General features: G+C 36.7%; 1 protein-coding gene across 1 annotated transcript in view; it reads left to right on the top strand.

The window, feature by feature from the left end:
- The first annotated feature begins 18240 nt into the window (after positions 1-18240).
- LOC128552491 (uncharacterized) overlaps positions 18241-19697 on the top strand; it is a 30867-nt gene continuing 29410 nt past the window's right edge. The window contains exon 1 of the mRNA XM_053533538.1: positions 18241-18552. Within this exon, the coding sequence (XP_053389513.1) occupies positions 18382-18552 (171 nt within the window). The 5' untranslated portion in view covers positions 18241-18381. The remainder of the gene's footprint in view (positions 18553-19697) is intronic.

Raw genomic sequence — 19697 nt, 5'->3', positions numbered from 1 at the left:
CAGTTCATTGTGGTGTGTACTGTTACTGCTTTCTTGTTAACATCAAAATGTAAGGAACTTAAAAGGGACAAAACTATTTTTTTAGTATGACTTTCAAGCTTTTAATGGTGACAGAAGACCCCAGGTATTATTTCAGGCAAGATAGAGCAGGCATTTGTTTTAACAACCAACACAATGTAAATTAGCTGGATAACTTTCCTGCATGAAAGAATGCTATACCCCTAGTGTGGGTTTCAAATGCACAGCAACAAAGGGCAACTGATACCACATCAGTTGTGAAAAGTCGAAATATTTTCAAGCAAATAAAAGGTGTACTCTATATGGACAAACAGTACTGTGTGCTATCTGGTATGACATATTATATGATGAATTCTGAGAAGTAAAAGTGAATATGTATAGCATGTATGTCTTAAATATGCCCTACAGGTCTTAGAAAAGACAAAAATAACTTACTTTGTTTCACAATTTAAAACTCTGTACTTGCAGACTTCTAAAAACCTGTGTTGACTGCAGTTTCATACCTGAAAAAGTAAAGCTAATGTTCAAAGCCATCCTGGTTTATTAAAGCTAGTTATGACAAAATGTAATATCAGTAATATGGTCTGTCAACTGTTATTTCAGAAACAAACAATAATATCTGCTTTAATATGAAGAATTATTAAAATATTTATAATGTGCAATACATTGATTACTATCACTCTAAGATAAGAAGGAATATATATATTTGCTACTATAATTCAGACAAAGACATATATCTTTAGAATGAAGGAATTTTATAATTACTTCATTTTGAACATTTTATCAACTTAAATTGACATTTTCATGGTTCTGTATGACTGTATGAATTCAAGAGGAAGAAAACAAAATTCAATGGCTTTTTTTGTCACATACCACCAAGAATACCTGACTAAAATTGGACTGGAAACAAGACGTCTGCTTTACGCCATGCTGCTATCTGCAGTTGACCGAGATTCCAGGACTTCAACTCTGTTCAACATTGTCCACTATCTGTTACAAAAAAAAAATGTCACTGTTTAGAACTTTATTTCTAATACAATATTAAGAAAACAGAAAGAGTTGGTTTAATGCGACAAACTACCTTTGAAGGGTTATAATGACTTTGGTTATAATTTGGCAGCCAATTTGTTTTATCACGAACATAAAAAAATATATCAATTTCTTGCTATTTACTATTTTTTATAATTGTTATCTCAATAATAACTCATATATTTGTCATAGGTTTAAATATCTGCTTAACAGTTTAAAAGGTATTATGGATTCCATTCCTTTTATTACCTCTCTTTATGACTTTGACAGTTGACTTGCAAAATCTCAGTTTGTGCATAAGCCCATGTATGCAGCACTCTGTCCCAAAAGTTTGTCTTGAGCAGTGTTTTTTTTTCAGGTCTGGTTACTGCACTGAGCAGTATTGTTGTCTGTAATTTATTCTGGCATTCTGCAACATAAATAGTTTTAAAGACATTATAATAAACTGTGATACCAAGCTTGTGTGATAAGAACGTTTCATTTGTAACTTACATTGCATGACATATGTTATATCACAAATATGTCAAATCAAGATTTCAAGCCAGATACAAAACCCCTAGAGGACTCTCGACTAGGCATTGGGTTACCTGATGACTATCATGCAGGCTAGGCGGCGTTCTGTTAATTTATTGGAGGGCAAGAGAATTCCTTTACTTTATTATCCAGTAAACATATGTTCTCAATACAGACAGGTCATATTAGTTGTGTAGCGGTTCTCGTATCGGGTGGCCTCGGTAGCTCAATTGGTAGAGCGTTGGCACGGTAAGCCAAATGTCCGAGGTTCGAATCCCCGCTGAGGCTGCACATTTTTCGTGAGACTGTTACATTTGGGGGCTTGTCCAGGATGCTCACCACTGGAGCCCATGCAGGGCAAAACAGTTTGGCTGGGGTGTGAATCTGAATTCGGTTAACAGTCTGCGGCAGACATTGGCCAGGAGTGCTAATGTCTTGCAATAAGAGGGAAGGTGTGTAGCGGTTCTCGTATCGGGTGGCCTCGGTAGCTCAATTGGTAGAGCTTTGGCATGGTAAGCCGAAGGTCCGAGGTTTGAAACCCGGTCGAGGCTGCACATTTTTCCTGAGACTGTTACAGTTGCAATACTGTCAAACATACCCTTCGATTGCAGGCATCTGTCCGTATCGAATATACTCACTATAGATCATTGATGCCTATTTAATTATTTTTATATTAAAATCAAGTCTCATGCACATTCAATTTCTTTTATTATATAGATGATAAAAAACACTGATACGAAGTAAAGAGGGTACGAGTCGACCCCAAATAACCGTTGATGATGAATGTCTGCAATATCGACACTAATAAAATTATACCTAAATAACCGAATATTTCTACAATAATTATTACCAGCATGTCCCTCCAATTGATCTGTCAACACAGGAAACAGCGAAGATAAACAGAATTTATGTGCTCAATATTTCCTTTTCACTCGCGTCCGCTTCGTGTCGCACTGACCCAAAGCGCGTGCTTTTGTATGATCGATGACGTAGTTCATCCACTGTTGTGCAACATGTACACGGAAAATCAAGTTTTACTGCTGGACAATCTGCAGTATTTTCGACAGAAAGTTTCGTCGTGGTTGCTCACATGGATGCCGCCATTTTATTTACGATATCGTAAATATTTACGAGACCCCTGACCCTCTCGTAACTTTACGAGGATTTTATGTAGAAACTTACGATATCGTAGCTACGATAATTTTCATAAGACACCTGTCAGACTTACGAGAACCTTGCGAGAGACTTACGAGAAAGATACGAGAAATATCTATATCATGATGCCAAATCAATGCCTGCTCTTTCAGACTTTCTGGCACTACCAACTGAAGATCTTCTGCATCTTGATTCTTCTTAAAAAGTACACCATCAATCAACAGGAATACTTCTTTATTAAGCCAATAGTATTTTGCTTCTGGGCTGGATAGGAATAGAATTCCTTCATCCGGTACCTTCTGTCTTTTCAACCAGTCGATAATGATACGCTGACTTTTGTCTTTTGCCTGTTCTGTTTGCAACTCTTCGAAAGTGAACCCCCAACAAAAAAGTTGAGTTGTACTTGAATCTATCGCTGCATTTACTGGGCATGCGCAAAGGTACGGCTTCTCACCATCCCCTATTGTAACGATATCGAAATGTGATTCACTTCCGCCAAGACCCATGAGGTCTACTGTAAGAATACTGTCTAGAAGACTAGTTTCTTCACTGTTTTTAGTACTGTCTAAAAGACTTGTACTTTCCCTGTCAGATGTACCATCTAGAAGACCTGTACATCGTTCAGGATCCCAGGGCTGCTTAAACTCTGGTTTACTGTTGAACTCTGCATTGTTATACTTCGAACGAACAGCATCTTTTACCATTGCTACCTCTTCTGGCGTTGACTTGTTCATCTCTGCAGTTGCCCCTAAATGAACATTACTCTTCTTCCTTACAGTTGTCTGACCTTCCTGCATTGACAGTTTGACCGCATCATCTACTTGTTTTGTGAATTGGTCCCACTGGTTGTGAGCTCGTTTGCAGTAATGGCAACCACCACATGGCAAATCTGCAGGCTTTATGCCAGCTATATATGCTGAACACGGTACCAAGGTGTCCGGAATCCTTGAAAGTGCATCCGCATTTCCGTGTTTAACCCCAGGCCGATGTTTTACAACCATGTTGTATTGAGACAGTTCCTCAATCCATCGTGCCAGCTGACCCTGCGGTTCTTTGAACCTTAATAACCAAGTCAAGCTCGAATGATCTGTTCTCACTGTGAAGACTTTGCCTAGAAGGTAATGTCTAAACTGTCTAGTAAACCTAACAATGCTTAAAAGTTCTTTTCTGGTGGTGCAGTAGTTTTTCTGTTCTGGAGTCAATGTGAAACTGCTATAAGCAATTACTTTTTCCACTCCATCTTGCACTTGAAGACGTTCTGCACCTATAGCCTTGTCTGAGGCTTCACAGTCAAGGATAAATGGATCATTGTTGTTTGGTAAAGCCAGAACTGGTGTTCAGTTAAAGCTTTCTTCAACGCCTCAAATGACGCTCTCTCCTTATCGCCCCACTTAAACTGATTTTTTCCTGTTAAGTTGTAGAGTGGTTGTGCTTGTTCCGCAAAGTTCTTTACAAAGGAACGATGATAGTTGACCAATCCTAAATATCTTTCTACGTCTTTCGATGATGTAGGTACTGGCCAATTAGCTACCGTTTCTGTGTCTTTTCTAGTCATAGCCAAATTATTTTTGCTAACGATTCTCCCCAGAAATTCGACTTCCGTCTGGAAGAAAATACATTTTCGTGGCTTCAGCTTGAGACCATACTTGCGGAACCGCTCAAGGGCGTCTGCTATATTCTTCAAGTGTTCCTCAAAACTTGTCCCCATCACCAGTATATCGTCCAAGAATGCCAATAGTGTTTTCCAGGTCAAACCTCTTAGTATCAAATTTACTACTCGGGAAAACGTTGCTGGTGCATTGGTGAGACCGAAAACCATGTTCACAGAGTCCAAATTTGGTTAGAAATGCTGTTTTCTTTCGATCTTCTTCTTTAACTTTTACTTTCCAATAGCTGAATTAGCATCTAGTTTAGAAAACCAGAAACTACCTGACAATGTATCTAGGCAATCTTCCACCAATGGGGGAATGTATCCTTAATCGTGACGTCATTAAGGGATCTATAATCAATACACCATCTAACGGATCTGTCACGTTTCCGGATCAGAACAGGTGAGGATGCCCATTCTGAAATTGATTCTTGAATGACACCGGCATCTAACATCTTCTTCAAATGTGCTTCCTCCTCTCCAACAAAACAAGCTGGTGTTCGTCTCAAACGATGCTTTATTGGGAGGGCATCTCCAGTGTCAATCTTATGTTCAATTGCGGTGAGTTTCCCTAAATCAAAATATTCTTTTGCAAATACATGTGTAATCACATAGAAGTTTTGCTAACTTCTCACATTGCCCTTCATCTAATTGTTCTTTAGAAGCTTTAAATACTTCTCGAAATGATCTGGGATCTGTGTTATTGCATCTTCTTTCTGTTTTGGTGCTTGGTTCTTTACTGCTGCATTCATCTTTGACATAGGTTCTCTTTCGACTGTTTTAACAGAATAACTAGAAGTCACTTCTGTTCCCTCATGTACACCATATTTGCAAGTATCTGAGTGGCTAGAAGTCATCTCAGATTCTACATCTTCTGTTTCCAATATACCCTGTATCTCGAAAGCATTGGCAATTTCTTTACCTTTCTTAGATGTCTTGTAAGAGTTTGTGACATTGACTATACAAACTATTGGTTCCGTTTTTGAAGATCTAACTGTTCTTGGCATCATTACACCCAACCGATCCAGCAACTCATTTGGCTCTATGAAGTAGTCGCTGAGCTGACCATCCATCTTGCATGACATCCAAACAGCTGAATTTGGTGGAACCACGGTTCTTTTAGCCACTGTTACTCTTGCAACAACTGGTTTACCTTCTTTGAACTTGGTATTCATTGGAATTCTTTCCCCATTTAGCACCAATGTGTCAGAGTGCATATCTAACATCACGCCTAAATGATGTAGGATGTCGTGTCCTTGCAGCATTTCATCGCTAATTGGTGCTACATAAACTCTTTCGTGAAATGTTTAGAACCTATTTGCATTCTTAAAGGTGTGGTTGTAAAACCCTTTAAGACTGCGTCCTTATCTGCCATTTGCATAACGACATTTTTAACCTTGCCTGGCTTTTTCGGTAGCTTCTCATACACTTGCAATGATAAAATGGTTATTTCTTCACCCGAATCTATTCTGGCCTTGACCTTGGTGTTGCCAATTGTTATATACACATAGGAAGACCATGCGCGAACTTGGTGTATACTAACCACTTCATCTTCATTGGTTTCTTGTGTATGTCTTCCCTCTTCTACTGTTGTATGTGTACTAGAAGTATCACATACTTTACCGGTTTCCTGAATGCCGTGTAGACTAGAAGTCTGCATTCTTGCTAACAGAAGATTGGTTCTCTGGAATATTATCAGACTTGCTCAAGATATTGACCGTTTCGTCTGTGTGAGGACTAGAAGTCGCTGCAACATTTTCTGTATCTAGGCCACTTACCTCTTCGGGCTCGGATGAGAGGCCTGCACACCCGGCCCTTCCTTGTTTAAATCTCTGTTCATGCCTCTACCTCTACCTCTGCCTTTGCCTTGTGCTACCCATGCTTTGTATCTAAGGCAATCTTTCTTGGCATGGCCTATCTTTCTGCAGAAAAAACACTCGATGGAACTGTATCGTTTGGCTGGTTTTTCTGTACCAGCATTCATCTTCTGCATTTTACCGGTCAATTTCTCTATTGCTTTTTCTATCATCTTCTCAACCCTTGCTTCAGATGGAGAATCGACAGCATTCACCGAAATATCTTCTTTACTTTTTCGCGGCTTTTGTTTTCCGTCGACTGCCTGTGAGATATACTGGAAATGTCTAACTGAATTTAATGCGGTTTCCATGCTTCTTGGTCGTTCGAAACACGCATGTTTTCCAGCTTCTTTATCAATACACCCCTGGCAGAATTTGGAAATTGCCTCCTGCATTCGGTGTTGCTCAGGAAGATCTCTAAATGCAGGTGTAGCTAGGGTTAGAACTCTGTCTGACCAATCTTCAAGTGACTCATCGGGACGCTGTGAAGCTTGCTGAAATTTGGCCTTGGATGTTTTCGCCAGTTCTTTTGCACCAAAACGACCTTCAAGTTTCTTCATAATCTGACTGAAGGAAAAGTGATCTCCCATTCTAGTTGTTAATGTGAAGAAATCCAAAGCTTTTCCTTCAAGACTCCAATTCAGATAATCTCTGCTTTCATTTTCAGACCAGTTCAGGACCGACATGTAGCTCTTGAACTTCTGTTTAAATGACAACCAACAGGACTTCCCATCATACCTTAAATTCTTAGGACGTTTCTTTGGGTCACCCCGCTTTTCTTGATACTTTGGCACATATTTATGGTAATCACAATCATCTTCCTCTGAACTACTGTAGTAATACTGTCGATTCCCATATTTACTGCGTCGGGGTCGAAAGTGTTGTTGTCTATGTCTAGACGAAGATCTAGAAGACCTATGTCTTGAAGAAGTTTTTCTACTGTCATATTATGCAGATTCTTTAGCTCTGGAACTGTATTTATCACTATGTCTTGTCTCTTTACATTCTATGCAAGTACATCGTGACCTTGACCTTTTGTTGGAGTTTGTTTTACTATGATGGTTTCCTGAACTGTGTCTATCCCCAGATCTGCTACTACTACTACTTGACCTTGATGACCTTTCAGATGACATTGATGATTCAGATGACCTTGAACTTTCAGATGACGATGACCTATCATAGGACCTTGACCTTTTGTTGTTCGAGTGTCTAGATGTCTGATGTCTTGAAGATCTTTCTTTATATTTAGTATCTTCTGACCTTGATGTATGAGACCTAGCACTCTTGTCATCTGTCCTTGTTCTTGATGATTTATTGTCATCTGACCTTGCTGTTTTGTCCACCTTTTCACTGTGTGGATGTTGATGATGTAATTAAGTATCATCTGACCTAGGTGTTCTTTCGCCAGATTTAGTGTCTTTTAACCTTTTTTCTTTACTACCGGATTTAGTGTCATCTGACCTTGAATTGTATTTATCTTGCTTGTGATGTTTACTGGGAGATGCAGAACGTTGAGGCGAAGATTGATATGGATATGATTTTTTATCTCTTGACCTTACATCACGTGACCTTGATCTATGACAATTTGACCTTAGGTGTGGAGACTGAGACCTATTTCTTGAAGAACCATGATGTGACTCATGTCGCGATTTAGATCTATCTGACCTATGTCTAGACGGAGATCTAGAAGATCTGTGTCTAGTAGATCTATGCCTTGAATCAGATCTTTGATGTTTGGGTGACCTTGACCTGTGACGTGTGGAATGTTTATCTGTAACATTACTGTCGCTGGATTTGGTCGGTTCTTCGTGTACATGTCTGTCGCCTGACTTTTTGTCGCTTGATCCTGAATGGCTTTCGGGATTATATGATGACTTATCTGCTACCGGTTCTGGGTGCGAAATATTTTTGGTCAGAGATATTTTTGGTGTGACAATTTCTTTCTTGATAGGAGACCTTGACCTTGACCATGTACTAGAAGTACTAGGCCCTGTATGTAGTGATGTTGCTTGATTTGGGCGTTCATCAGACTGTGGTGATTTTGGTAAGGCTGCTATCATTGAAGCAATGTCTGTTCTATTCATGCCTTGACTTAAAGCTAACAACTGTTCAAGACATTCTTCAATTTGTTGATTTAATATTTTATGTGGGGAATGGGGAGATAATGGTCCCAAGGCGTCTGTCATGAGTGACGTCCCTTTCGGAGCCGTAAAACTATCTGTCGCAGTCGGTCGCACTAGTGGACTGCTTGTAACAGGTGCATCTGTTGTTGTTTTTACAGATAAAGTATCTGGATTAGGCGCAGGTTTTGGTGAAACACTAACTGCTACATTCCCCCCTGTCTTATTAATTTTATCTGGTGAAGTAACTGGAATTGTGAAATCAATATTTTCCAGTATGTCTGTTGTTAATTCACCAGGGAACACCATAGCCAAAGCTTCTTTTGTGACAAATCCATATGTCTGTCTAAATGCTATTATTTTTTCCGCCTTCTTCGGTCCTATTGAAGGGATGTTCTGCAATTCCTCTTTGCCTGCCGTATTAATGTTGATGGACATTTTGTGTGTATTTAAATGTCAGTTGTCGGACAAAGCGTAATCACAATTTTTAATATTATGGGTATAGAATACACCAAAATATTCTATACTTGTTGTTGTAAATTGATTTAAGTATAGAATACTCAGACACAATTTATTTTTCTTGTTTATTTATTTACATTTATTTCCAGTATAGAATACTGAAGAAATAATTCAATTTTTATGGTCAAGTAGGTAGAACTGTTTTGTTTCGTGTATAGAATACAACGAAAACAATTTATCTCCAATGTTTATCTATTTAAATCTATTTCCAGTATAGAATACTGAAGAAATAATTTAATATTAGAGATCTATATGGTAGAACTTATTTGTTTCGTGTATAGAATACGCCGAAAACAAAATACCTCAGATTACAAGCTACAGACAGCCACTTGTGTATAAAATACACTTTTTACTCAAATATTTAAACCGGTCACTCGGACTCAAACAATAAATATTCAAATTTCTTATAGCAGTGTATTGGATACACTAAAATATTTTTCCATTGGTAGACACCACCATTTATATGGAAACAATAAACCAACCTTATTTCTGTCTGTATATCTGTTGAAAATAGGTAGGTCTAGAAGACTGCTACTCTATAGTTTTATTCTGTAATCTGTTAGAACCTGTAAGAAGAGCAAAGTGAGTCTAGAAGACTTCACCGGAAGTGGACAGGTTTCGTGAAAAAATTTCAACTAATTTCCGGCAGAAGTTGAAAAATTACTTGGCTTGAAACCTGGAGACTTTACAATTAAATCTATATTTCTTCTCCCAAGGCTACAAAAGCCTTTTTTCCTGACCGAAACCTTATTGTTGATTATATGATAAATAAATCAAACTAGAAGTCTGGAATTTATTTACCAGCCTGCTTAACCCTTCAGACTGCGCTTAAAACGAAAACCTTCAAGTCACTGCCAAACCTTATGTAGTGTAATCAATTTCGCCCTTACGCCGTGCCGGCCTATGACAAAAATGTCAACTCGAAATTGATGCTGTCAACCCTTACGGCAAATGACTGTATCTGCCCGCTAAATTGCCATTTGAATCCTCGTCGCCATTATTGTAACATCATTGAATTAAGCCACAGTCAGATATACCTTATTGGCCAGGGGGAGGACGGGGACTTACCCACGGAGATGTAAATTAGTAAGAAGAGATTACATATGTCTGTTCTCTGTGGTGACACTGTAAAGTCTGCTCTTCTAGTTGGAGAATCCCGTCCTCTATCGACTTCCGGAAGTAGGTATCACACCACTAATAATACCAACCTTTAGGAACACGGCCGCTAAATGTATCATCCGTCACAACACTTGATTACCTGTCATCAACGTTGAATCATCCACGTGTTTCGGTCACCATAAATACTTGCCCGGCAGTCTAAAGGTAACGCTTCGAATGTCAATTCAAAGGTCAATCGTTCGTATCATGGTCGGAGTACTTGAACTCTAAGATGTTCTTGACTGTCTCCCACCTAAATAAGGGTCCAGTGATCTGGTTCTTCCCAGGAGAAACATTTGCGTGTATCAGTGCTATTAACCGGACATGTTAAAGAACTAGACGGGGTACACTATGTTAGCCAGGTTTCTCTCTGTCTCTCTATTCATCTCGCTCTGTGTCTGTACTAGTAAAGAATACGAATTTGACGTGGTGGGTGGCTATCTTTGTATGTAAAGTGTAATTAATCCTGAAAAGAGCGCTATGAAAATCTGGTATAATATAATGATAATAATATATCACTAATATAACAGTAAATAACACATCATCTTTTTATCATTTTATTTACATGTGCAATCATTATGATTAATTAACTTACAGTTTAACAAGATAAGTATCTTTTTACAGATAATGTCGTTTCAGTCTGATATATGTTTTTGAATATTTATTACAATGACTTCAAACATAACATTATATGGAATAATTGTATTAAATGTTTTAAATACATGGTGATAAATTTTGTTTGTTACGTTTAACAGAATGGTTATGTCTTTCATAACTAATCAAAATATTGTTTGACTTTCTAAAAAAGAACGTTTCGTCTAGCCTTTCTAGTCAAATTTCTCTTTGGTAACAGACAATGTCCTTGACGTAACACATTAATTTTGCAGCTATAAATTAAAAAAACACAATATCGTAAACCTTTTTTAAAAAAAATTTCGCTATTTTTCAGTACGGGGCATGTTTCGCATTTGTTGAGCAATTGTTCTAATTTTATGTTCAATAAACATAGTAACTCTTCTTAGTTTTCTGTCACTGCCACAAAAGAGTGTCCTTCTTGAAAAAAGCATGTCCCTGCTGTAACATTGTAGATATCTTTGATCATAATTTCCGCTATTATATTCTAATCCCTATAACCTTTAGTTCTTTTGAACACCAGAGTTTGAACCATTGACCGAATAAAAAGTACAATTAATTAATATTTTAACTATGAAATAAATTAGTTTTTCTTTTTAAATATCACCTGAAATACATCGCAATTTTGTTTTGTCGTACATATAGGAAGTAGATGTTATTTTTTCTATAAAAATCAATCTCAAACTTTCATATTGTTATCATGGTCTGGATGTGTTTACTGTATCTTATGATAAAGTATCAGTTACTGATATTATTGTTACAAAAGGGAAAACATGTTGGTTCTGTCTTCAGAATTTGTTCTATCTTGGTAAAACAAAGAGGTATATTAAGCTTGCATCCAGTTAATTTTACATTGAGATAGGTTCTATTGATTAAATCCACCAGTTGAAAACAACAGATGATGATTGTTAATTTTCAAAAGTTACCTGCTCTAAAATGTTGCGAAAATATAGAATGACTCATATCCGAGATCCGCTTACACGAGAGTTAAGGTATATGGAGAAGACAACGGCGGATCGTCGTCATCTTCCGCGTGGACCTGTTTATACCAAGAGAGAACCGATTATTAGTTTGTATGAGATCATCAGATTCATTTTAAACCAATCGAAAACTTAAATTAGAATATAACATTACAATCTATTGATACAGCCATGCATTTTACACTGTAATCGTATTTTGTATAGTAAGGAATTTCAAAATAATTTAAATAAACGAAGAACAATAATTCATATAAGCTTTCTGAAATAGCTTGTTTAAAGTCCCGTTTTTATATTTGTCTTTTATACCGATTTTATGTAAAGTATGCAAAATAAATACTTTTTTGGCAAAATCCATCATCTTTTAAAAATCAGTTGTTGTTTGGGTGTTTAATTCACCCCAAATAAATTAGTATATGACCTAAGTGTTGGCTTTGATTACGGCGTATTCGAATACATTTTTGTAATTGTACAACTGGTGGCAGCATTGATTTAGCAGCTGCATATGTCGGTGTATACTACAACTTACGGGTTTCCTTTTCTGTTCGTCTTGGGCAATTTCAGAATCACTCTGAGAAGACATATCAATACATTTTGTTGTTTTGTTTGTTGGTATATTGATGAGAGTAATATATATGTGCATACACCATTGGTAATTTGTCTAGCTTCAGGAAAGCCAATGGAGAAACTTCTTTTCGACTATGCATGTCTTGCAGTGGTTGGATCGCTGCCGGTGTCGTGGTGACAAGAATGGTCGTACGCAGACAGTCAACGTTTATTAAAAACGGAAAAAATGAAGTTGTGAGAATGATAGTGTTTGTGTTCATTTACGTATTTGCCTAATCGTTTGATTTTGATGCATCTAGCAGCAGCGACATGTTGTTCTGAAAGGCTTTGCATATTTTTCGTTTCCGATACCAAATACGCATTGAGGAATTCAGAGTACGTTGTACAATACAATTACGTGGATGGTTGAAGAAGGATGTATGCCAAGCATACTTTATTCGCATGTTGCTCTTTTAAATTCAACAAGAAGATGACTGGTACGTAACTTTTTGATTGACTTTGGTACAACAGAGAGTTTGAGAGATGCTTGTCGTTTTACAATTTTCGACATTGGATTAAATGAGAAAAAATCGTGGAAATGAAACGTTTGACTTGAAAGGCCTATTAGATCAATTCTCCCCTTCTATGTCGTCAGTCTGTTTTGGTATGCGGTCATTTATTCATTGTTTCTTTTCTTTATTTTTTTTTAGTGTGTGTATGTGGGGGATGTTATTCATATAAAACGATTTAGATTCACCACTCGCGGCTCCCACCCGCCGATGAGTCTTAAAGGATGTGATGTACTCGGACAAATACTTTAAATGTTCTTTAAATCGCCAGCTGATTGCAAAAATACAACACGGGGGTTTAGAGGAATGTTAACGTAAATCACCTGATCGGTCTTTAGTCACTGTGTTCTAAGAAATAAAAATTGAAACTCGTATTACTATGAAGTGTTCAATATTTTATGTTAAAATGTTGTGACAATGAAAAGAATAAAAATACCTAGATGCGATATAATACTGAAACAAAAGAAATAAGCGTAAAAGTGACATTTCATTGGGATTGTCACGACTAGCCGATTGATCGTATCCGGTCAACACCGATTACAGGCCAAAATGTGTATTTGCGCCCACATCCTGAACAGAGAAAAACGCATACATGAAAACAAACTTGCATCAGCTCACTGCAAACGGACACCTTTCATTTGTGGGGGGGGGGGGGGGGGGGGGGGAGTCGGACTGTTCCGTATGGAGATACAACTGACATTTTCTATACCCTAGGGGCGTATCAAGACTGAGGCTATCGGGTACGGTTACGAACGTGTGTGATGCAACAATTTAAACTAGAAAATACCTTTTGTAGAAAAGCGCATATCTCCACCAAAGCATAAGAGTAATAGGCAAGAATTTATTAGAGGACAGGAGCGAAAGTCAGAGAACCACTAATGGTTGGATTAGTGACTAAATTGCAGTTTGTATCGTCCACTCTGCTTGTCCAGTCATCCTATGAAGTTCTAACATTCTGGATCAAGTGGTTCCTAAGTTATTGATCGGAAACGGTTTTCCATGTTCAGGCCCTGTGACCTTGACGTTTGATTAACTGTCTACAAATAAACACCCTAACACCCTTTGAAGGTTGTGGATGAAATGGTTCTCCAGCCATTTATTAAAAATAGTTTTCAATGTTCTGGTCCTGTGACCTTGGCCTTTGATCAAGTGACCCTAAAATTATTAAGCAGGTTTTACTTTGTATGCCCAGTTATCCTGTTCAGTTTTACCATTTTAGGTCGAGTGGTTTACAAGTTAGATCGAATGACCCAAGTAATCTGCATGTCTAATCATCATATCAACATTATGGGTCAAGTGGTTCCCCAGTTATTGATCAGAAACCTTTTCCATGTTCTGGTCCCTGTGACCTTGACCTTAAATCAAATATCCTCCAAGACAGTAGGGGTCATCAACTCTGTAAATCACCTTTTGAAGTTTGTAGGCTCTAGATCATATGGTTCTGCAGTTATTTATCGGAAATGAAGTATGACGGAAGGACAGAGCAGTGAGACACATTATTACAAAATGTATTACAGTTTCAATTTAATTTGGATTCATACGTTTAAAACTTACGGAAGCGCATTAGTGCCAGATGCTACTCAAAATTGCGAATAATGCTACTCAACATTTCGAGTTACATAAGTCGAAATTTCGAGAAAGTAACTCGAAATTTCGAGTTAATTAAAAAATGCATCTGACACGGAAAGTAACTTGAAATTTCGAGCAAATAAGTCGAAATTTCGAGTAATGTAACTTAACATTTAGAGTTAATAACACGAAATTTCGAGGTACTAATTTGCCCTTTAATCCATAAAATTTGAACATCTGTCCGCCTGTCAAAGGCCAAAAATGTTATGGACGAGTTATGACTCTTCGAAGTGGAATCATCTATTTACACACCCCTATGTTATACCAGACATGTAGAGAACGTAATTATACAACCATAAATCAATGTATGACAAACCATAACCTCTAGAATTACTCTATATATCAAACAGGATATATACCTTCATTTATATGTGTAGTATGTTGGGGTGGCAGTGACTCGAACTAGCCGAAAGCCTTCAACATATGGTAAAAAGTAGTGAAATATTTCTATGACCTCTCCTCAAAATATAGATCTGTCCATGTACCCGATCTTAGTCAGACTCATAACTACACTTTTATTTAGGGTATATCTATATATTTCATTGCCTTATGGGTTCAAACTAGGTCTAAAAACTTCCAGACATAAACATGGTTTAGGCAGTTGGGGTCTTCCTCCAACATAAAAGCTGGGAAGTCGCACTATGACCTATAACTGTATCAGTTCGACGTTAAACCCAACAAAAACAATAAATAAATAAACATGCTTTAAGTTGTGATTAAGCTGTCCTGTCATCTTAATCATATGACCCTGAGGGGCTACCCGATGGATACACTAGGTATCTAACCTTGGCCAGGACCTATACATCAACGTTAACTATTGTCGTTAGTAACTCTAAATTTCGATTTAGTAACTCTAAATTTCAACTTAGTAATTCGAAATTTTGATTTAGTAACTCGAAAGTTTGAGATACGTAACTCTGAATTTCGAGATATTAACTCGAAATTTCGACTTAGTAACTCAAAATTTCGACTTACTAACACGAAATTTCTAGTAAATAATTTACATACACTAATGCTCTTCCGTAAAAACCTTTAGAGAAACTCAAATAGTTTTTTCTTTTGATACGCCAAGGCAAAGTATTCTAGATATCTTAAATGCATTTGTTAACAAACAGTCCAGTTTTCATTTAGTTGACAGTCTGATGCTCTCTTTTATGACGTTATGTCGGTAGTACCTCTTGGCTATAAAAATTATGATTATAAATTAACTATTTGAGAAAAACGCATGTTACGGATCTGTCTGTGATTATAAGATAATACAGACTGCGTAATACGTAAATAAGCTTCACATTTAATTTATGAGATGTCTAAGTCTTGGTGTGGGGCAAAATATCTTAAGTGGAAATAAATCATAGTTTTATTATTTCTCGTTTGACGTTTTAATGTGTATACAAATATGGACATACCGGGACACGGTAAACAATCTAATGTTAGATAAAAATCTTTGATCTGTTCGGATTAGATTTTTTATTTCAGATTATATATATATGAAAGCAATATAAATGTATATGTGACAGCACGTATTTCTTAAACAATACTCAAATGTTGTTAATAGACAAATTAGAATATGTCAAATAACGTTCGCTGCACGACAAAATAATTTTGTTTGCCGTATTTTCTTTGCTGAACGATATTCAATTAATTCATTTTCATGCCGAATCTCGATCCCTGCACGATACTCAAATTTTAATGTAGATTGTCGTATATTCTTTGCCTAAAGAGATTCAGTTCTACTTTGTGTGTCGTTCGCTACTATTTAATGTATCATCTGCTTTAAATATTTACCTTGCTTGTATTTATTGTACTATGACTGTCATGACCTCCTTGGAAGCCTATGCAGTCACATGAGCAAGTGTTTTTGGTTGAATAGTTAATCAACCATTCAATCCGACAATTCACTTGCATATAATAATAATTGGTAATTAATAGAAAGCATGCTACATTTCCGGGTCATCGTAAATTTACATGCAGGATTATCTGCACCAATATCAAAATGTATCTTTTAACATTTACAAATTGTTTTGATAGGCGTAATTAACCACATGAAGAAGGTAAAATACAGAATATACCCCTTGTATGATTCCGCAATGAGGCCATTTTGATTTTCCAGACATATTGTCTTCACTTCGAAATCGGGGGCCTCCGTGGCCGAGTGGTTAATGTCGCTGACTGAAACACATGCCTCTTACTGGCGTGGGTTCAAGCCTTACCTTGGGCATTCAATATTTCATGTGAGGAATCTATCAAGCTGGTTTACCAAAGGTCGGTAGTTCAACACAGGTGTCCGCCGCTTATGAAATAATGCACAGAGGGACATATGATTTATAGTAGAGTCTGTGCGATGTTAAACATAAAATAAAAAAACAAAACAAACAAACAAATCACTTCATGTCAGGTTTTATACTTGCTTTAAGTAAACTTTATTTATTGCTTCAAATATTTACAGGTAACAGTAAATCAAGTTAAAAAAGAACAAGTAAGTGAAATAAATATTTATTCAGTCAACGAGAACTTAAGTCTGATTACTTGCATTTAAAGGGGATTGCGGTCTTGTATTCGTATTCGTGTGTTGTGCCTATTTTTGTGTAAAACTTCCTTGTGGCATTCAGTGATATAAATCGGTTCATTTTGACAATGATTATCAACAAGAACCGTTACGCGTTTGTCTAATGTATTATTTCATCTTCAACTTTTTATCTGGCATCTTCGCAAAGATATGTAACACGTTCGGCAGATGATTTCGCTTTGATGCAGAAAGGAAGAATTCTTGTTTTTCTATTTTATGATAAATTGAGTCATATGCACCAATGGTGATACAGATCCTTTTCAATCAAACTATCAAGATTATTATATTAAAGCATTTTATTATAGGTCATTACAGTCAAGTTCTAAAATCGGTGTCACTAATAACACCCAAAGGATGAGAGGAGGACAGAAGTAAAGAAAAAACACAATTTAATGATTAGTTTGGTGAGAGGCTTGCGTGTGTGTTTGTTTGTGTATTAGCTCATTCCATCTGTATAGTTTCAAGTCAATAGTCAACTTTAATAGCTTATATGTTTTGCTCTGGACAAATAGCATCGGAAGATTTGACCATGCTGTTGCCTTGATCTTTGAATTACCACCCGGGTTCATGCACTCTGCATATTGTCTTATTACCACCTACCTGCAACCAATGTTTGAAGTCAATACAATAAAAGCTTAATAAGTTATGTCCCGGACAAGAAATATGACAGACAGATTTTACCTATGAGCTCAATTTGTGTCCTTGACCTTTGCCCTACAGAGCCGGTTCATACGCTTTTATATTGTGTTATCGCCACTTACTTACATGCCAACTTTAAAGTCATCATCTTGCATGGTTATTTAGATATGCTCCGGATACGAAATATGATGGCATATTTTGAACTTTTAACTCAATGTGTGCTCACATGAAGTGCTTTATACATTGTTTAATCGTTATCCACCTATATGCCAAGTCTAAAGTCAATAAATTTTATGGTTATTAATAAAGAGTTATGCTCCGGACATGGACGGACAGACAAACGCACGCGCCATCACATAACTCGTCCCGGTTATTTTAAACGGGTGTATGAAAACATAATTTATTTATTATAAAGCGAGGATATGTTTCGTAACCCCTGCAAGGCAGAATAAAGAGCAAAGTTGTCTTTTGAAGTAAAGTAATGTTTGATCGAATGTATAAACAGAAACACTCCATTTTTATCTACATCGTTTCTTTTATAATTTATTATCTAGCTCAAACAAAACTGAATAGCATCTGTCAATTTGCATGATATAATCAAGTTTCGGTTCTACTTTTTTATACTCTTACAAAGTTTCATTTCGTATCAGGATAATTTATGGCAGGTAAGGACCGCTTGACAATTTGAAATATTTATCTATTATAGATATAGAAGACAGTACACTTAGTAAGACGAATTATTTGATTTTGAAACTAATGACGAAAACTTACTTTTAGTGTGAAGTATTGTTTTCGACTTCAGCAAAATGTCATGTTTGAAAACGCACATTTTGCTGTGGTTTACATTTCTCTTAGTATGTACATCAGTCGCAGGGAAGCAGCAGAGAAGTAACACATTTACCATTCAAGCAAAAGAGGACTTTACAGATAAATTAATTCAAGGATTGCGGAAACTCAACTTTAATGTGCAGTTTAAGGTAAAACTATTTTGTATGATCAACTTTTATATGTTCTGCTTGCAATATAATAGCATCGGGTGGTACGACTCACTATTTACTTACACAAATTGATATACGTCGTCAAATTTGTTTCAGATTCTCAATGTTACACCATATAGGTGCATCCTTTACTGGCATATTTGTTGCTGATTCATTATCTCGCGTCGATACAGAAACTGACAATAAAATATATATCTTGAGAATTAACTGTTCAGTATAGACTATAATAAAATGTGACGTGTTTTCCACTTTGCTGGTATAGTAAATAAGATCTGTCATTTCTTGGTAATCTAGAAAATATATGTCGTGACTTTCATACTGCTCGGATCGATTCCCGTATTCCTTTGACAAGCAATTTGTATTGAAACGCTCAGAGTAAATTATCTTTACTTTTTATTGCATTGATAGTGAATGGTATTTTTGAAAACATGCTGAATTTGTGACAAAACATATTCAATGCTTATGATATGTGCTCAGTGTGTTTTTAAAGACTAAACCCATTGGCTGATATCTGGCAGTGGCGGAAAAGGAAGGGTGCTTGACTTCCAAGTGTCTGTGTTAAAATCTTCCTTAATATCAAATTGTGTCTCAGTGGACAAACTGGACATGGAATCTCGTTCATAACAGTAAAAGAATAACTCAGCAATGAGTGGGTTTCAGTTAGTCCCCGCCGGGATACCAATTACTCGTCAGTTTTTTTTTTGACAAATTTGATAAAATGTTATCTAATGGAAACCTTAGAGCTTCGCAAACCTGATCACAACTCCATAGGATGTATTTCGTAAATTTACTGTTAGGAAAAATTATGTGGTAACTTAGTATAAAGAGTAGAAAAATCATAAATAAATAGTCGAACATTTGTTGTGATTATTATTTTTTTTTTGATAACATCTCCAGAATTCGTGAAGGACCAAAACAGATTCAAATTTACTAACAGAGCCGGGACACAGACGATATCATCAGTGGTTATAATAAAAATATTCGCTTTGGAAGCCACCTGCCGCGATGCCCGAGAGGTCTAAGGCGCTGGTACATATTACTGTAGGGTTTTTTAGGGCCGCGGGTTCGCTAGTCGATATGACAATCTTTTTGTCAAATAATTTTTTTATCTTGATATTAAATCG

This window comes from Mercenaria mercenaria, unplaced genomic scaffold (genome assembly GCF_021730395.1).
Source record: "Mercenaria mercenaria strain notata unplaced genomic scaffold, MADL_Memer_1 contig_2846, whole genome shotgun sequence".
In the NCBI taxonomy this organism is placed as follows: domain Eukaryota; kingdom Metazoa; phylum Mollusca; class Bivalvia; order Venerida; family Veneridae; genus Mercenaria; species Mercenaria mercenaria.
Note: the sequence above shows the minus strand (reverse complement) of the source record. Positions and strands in the feature narration are given on the sequence as shown.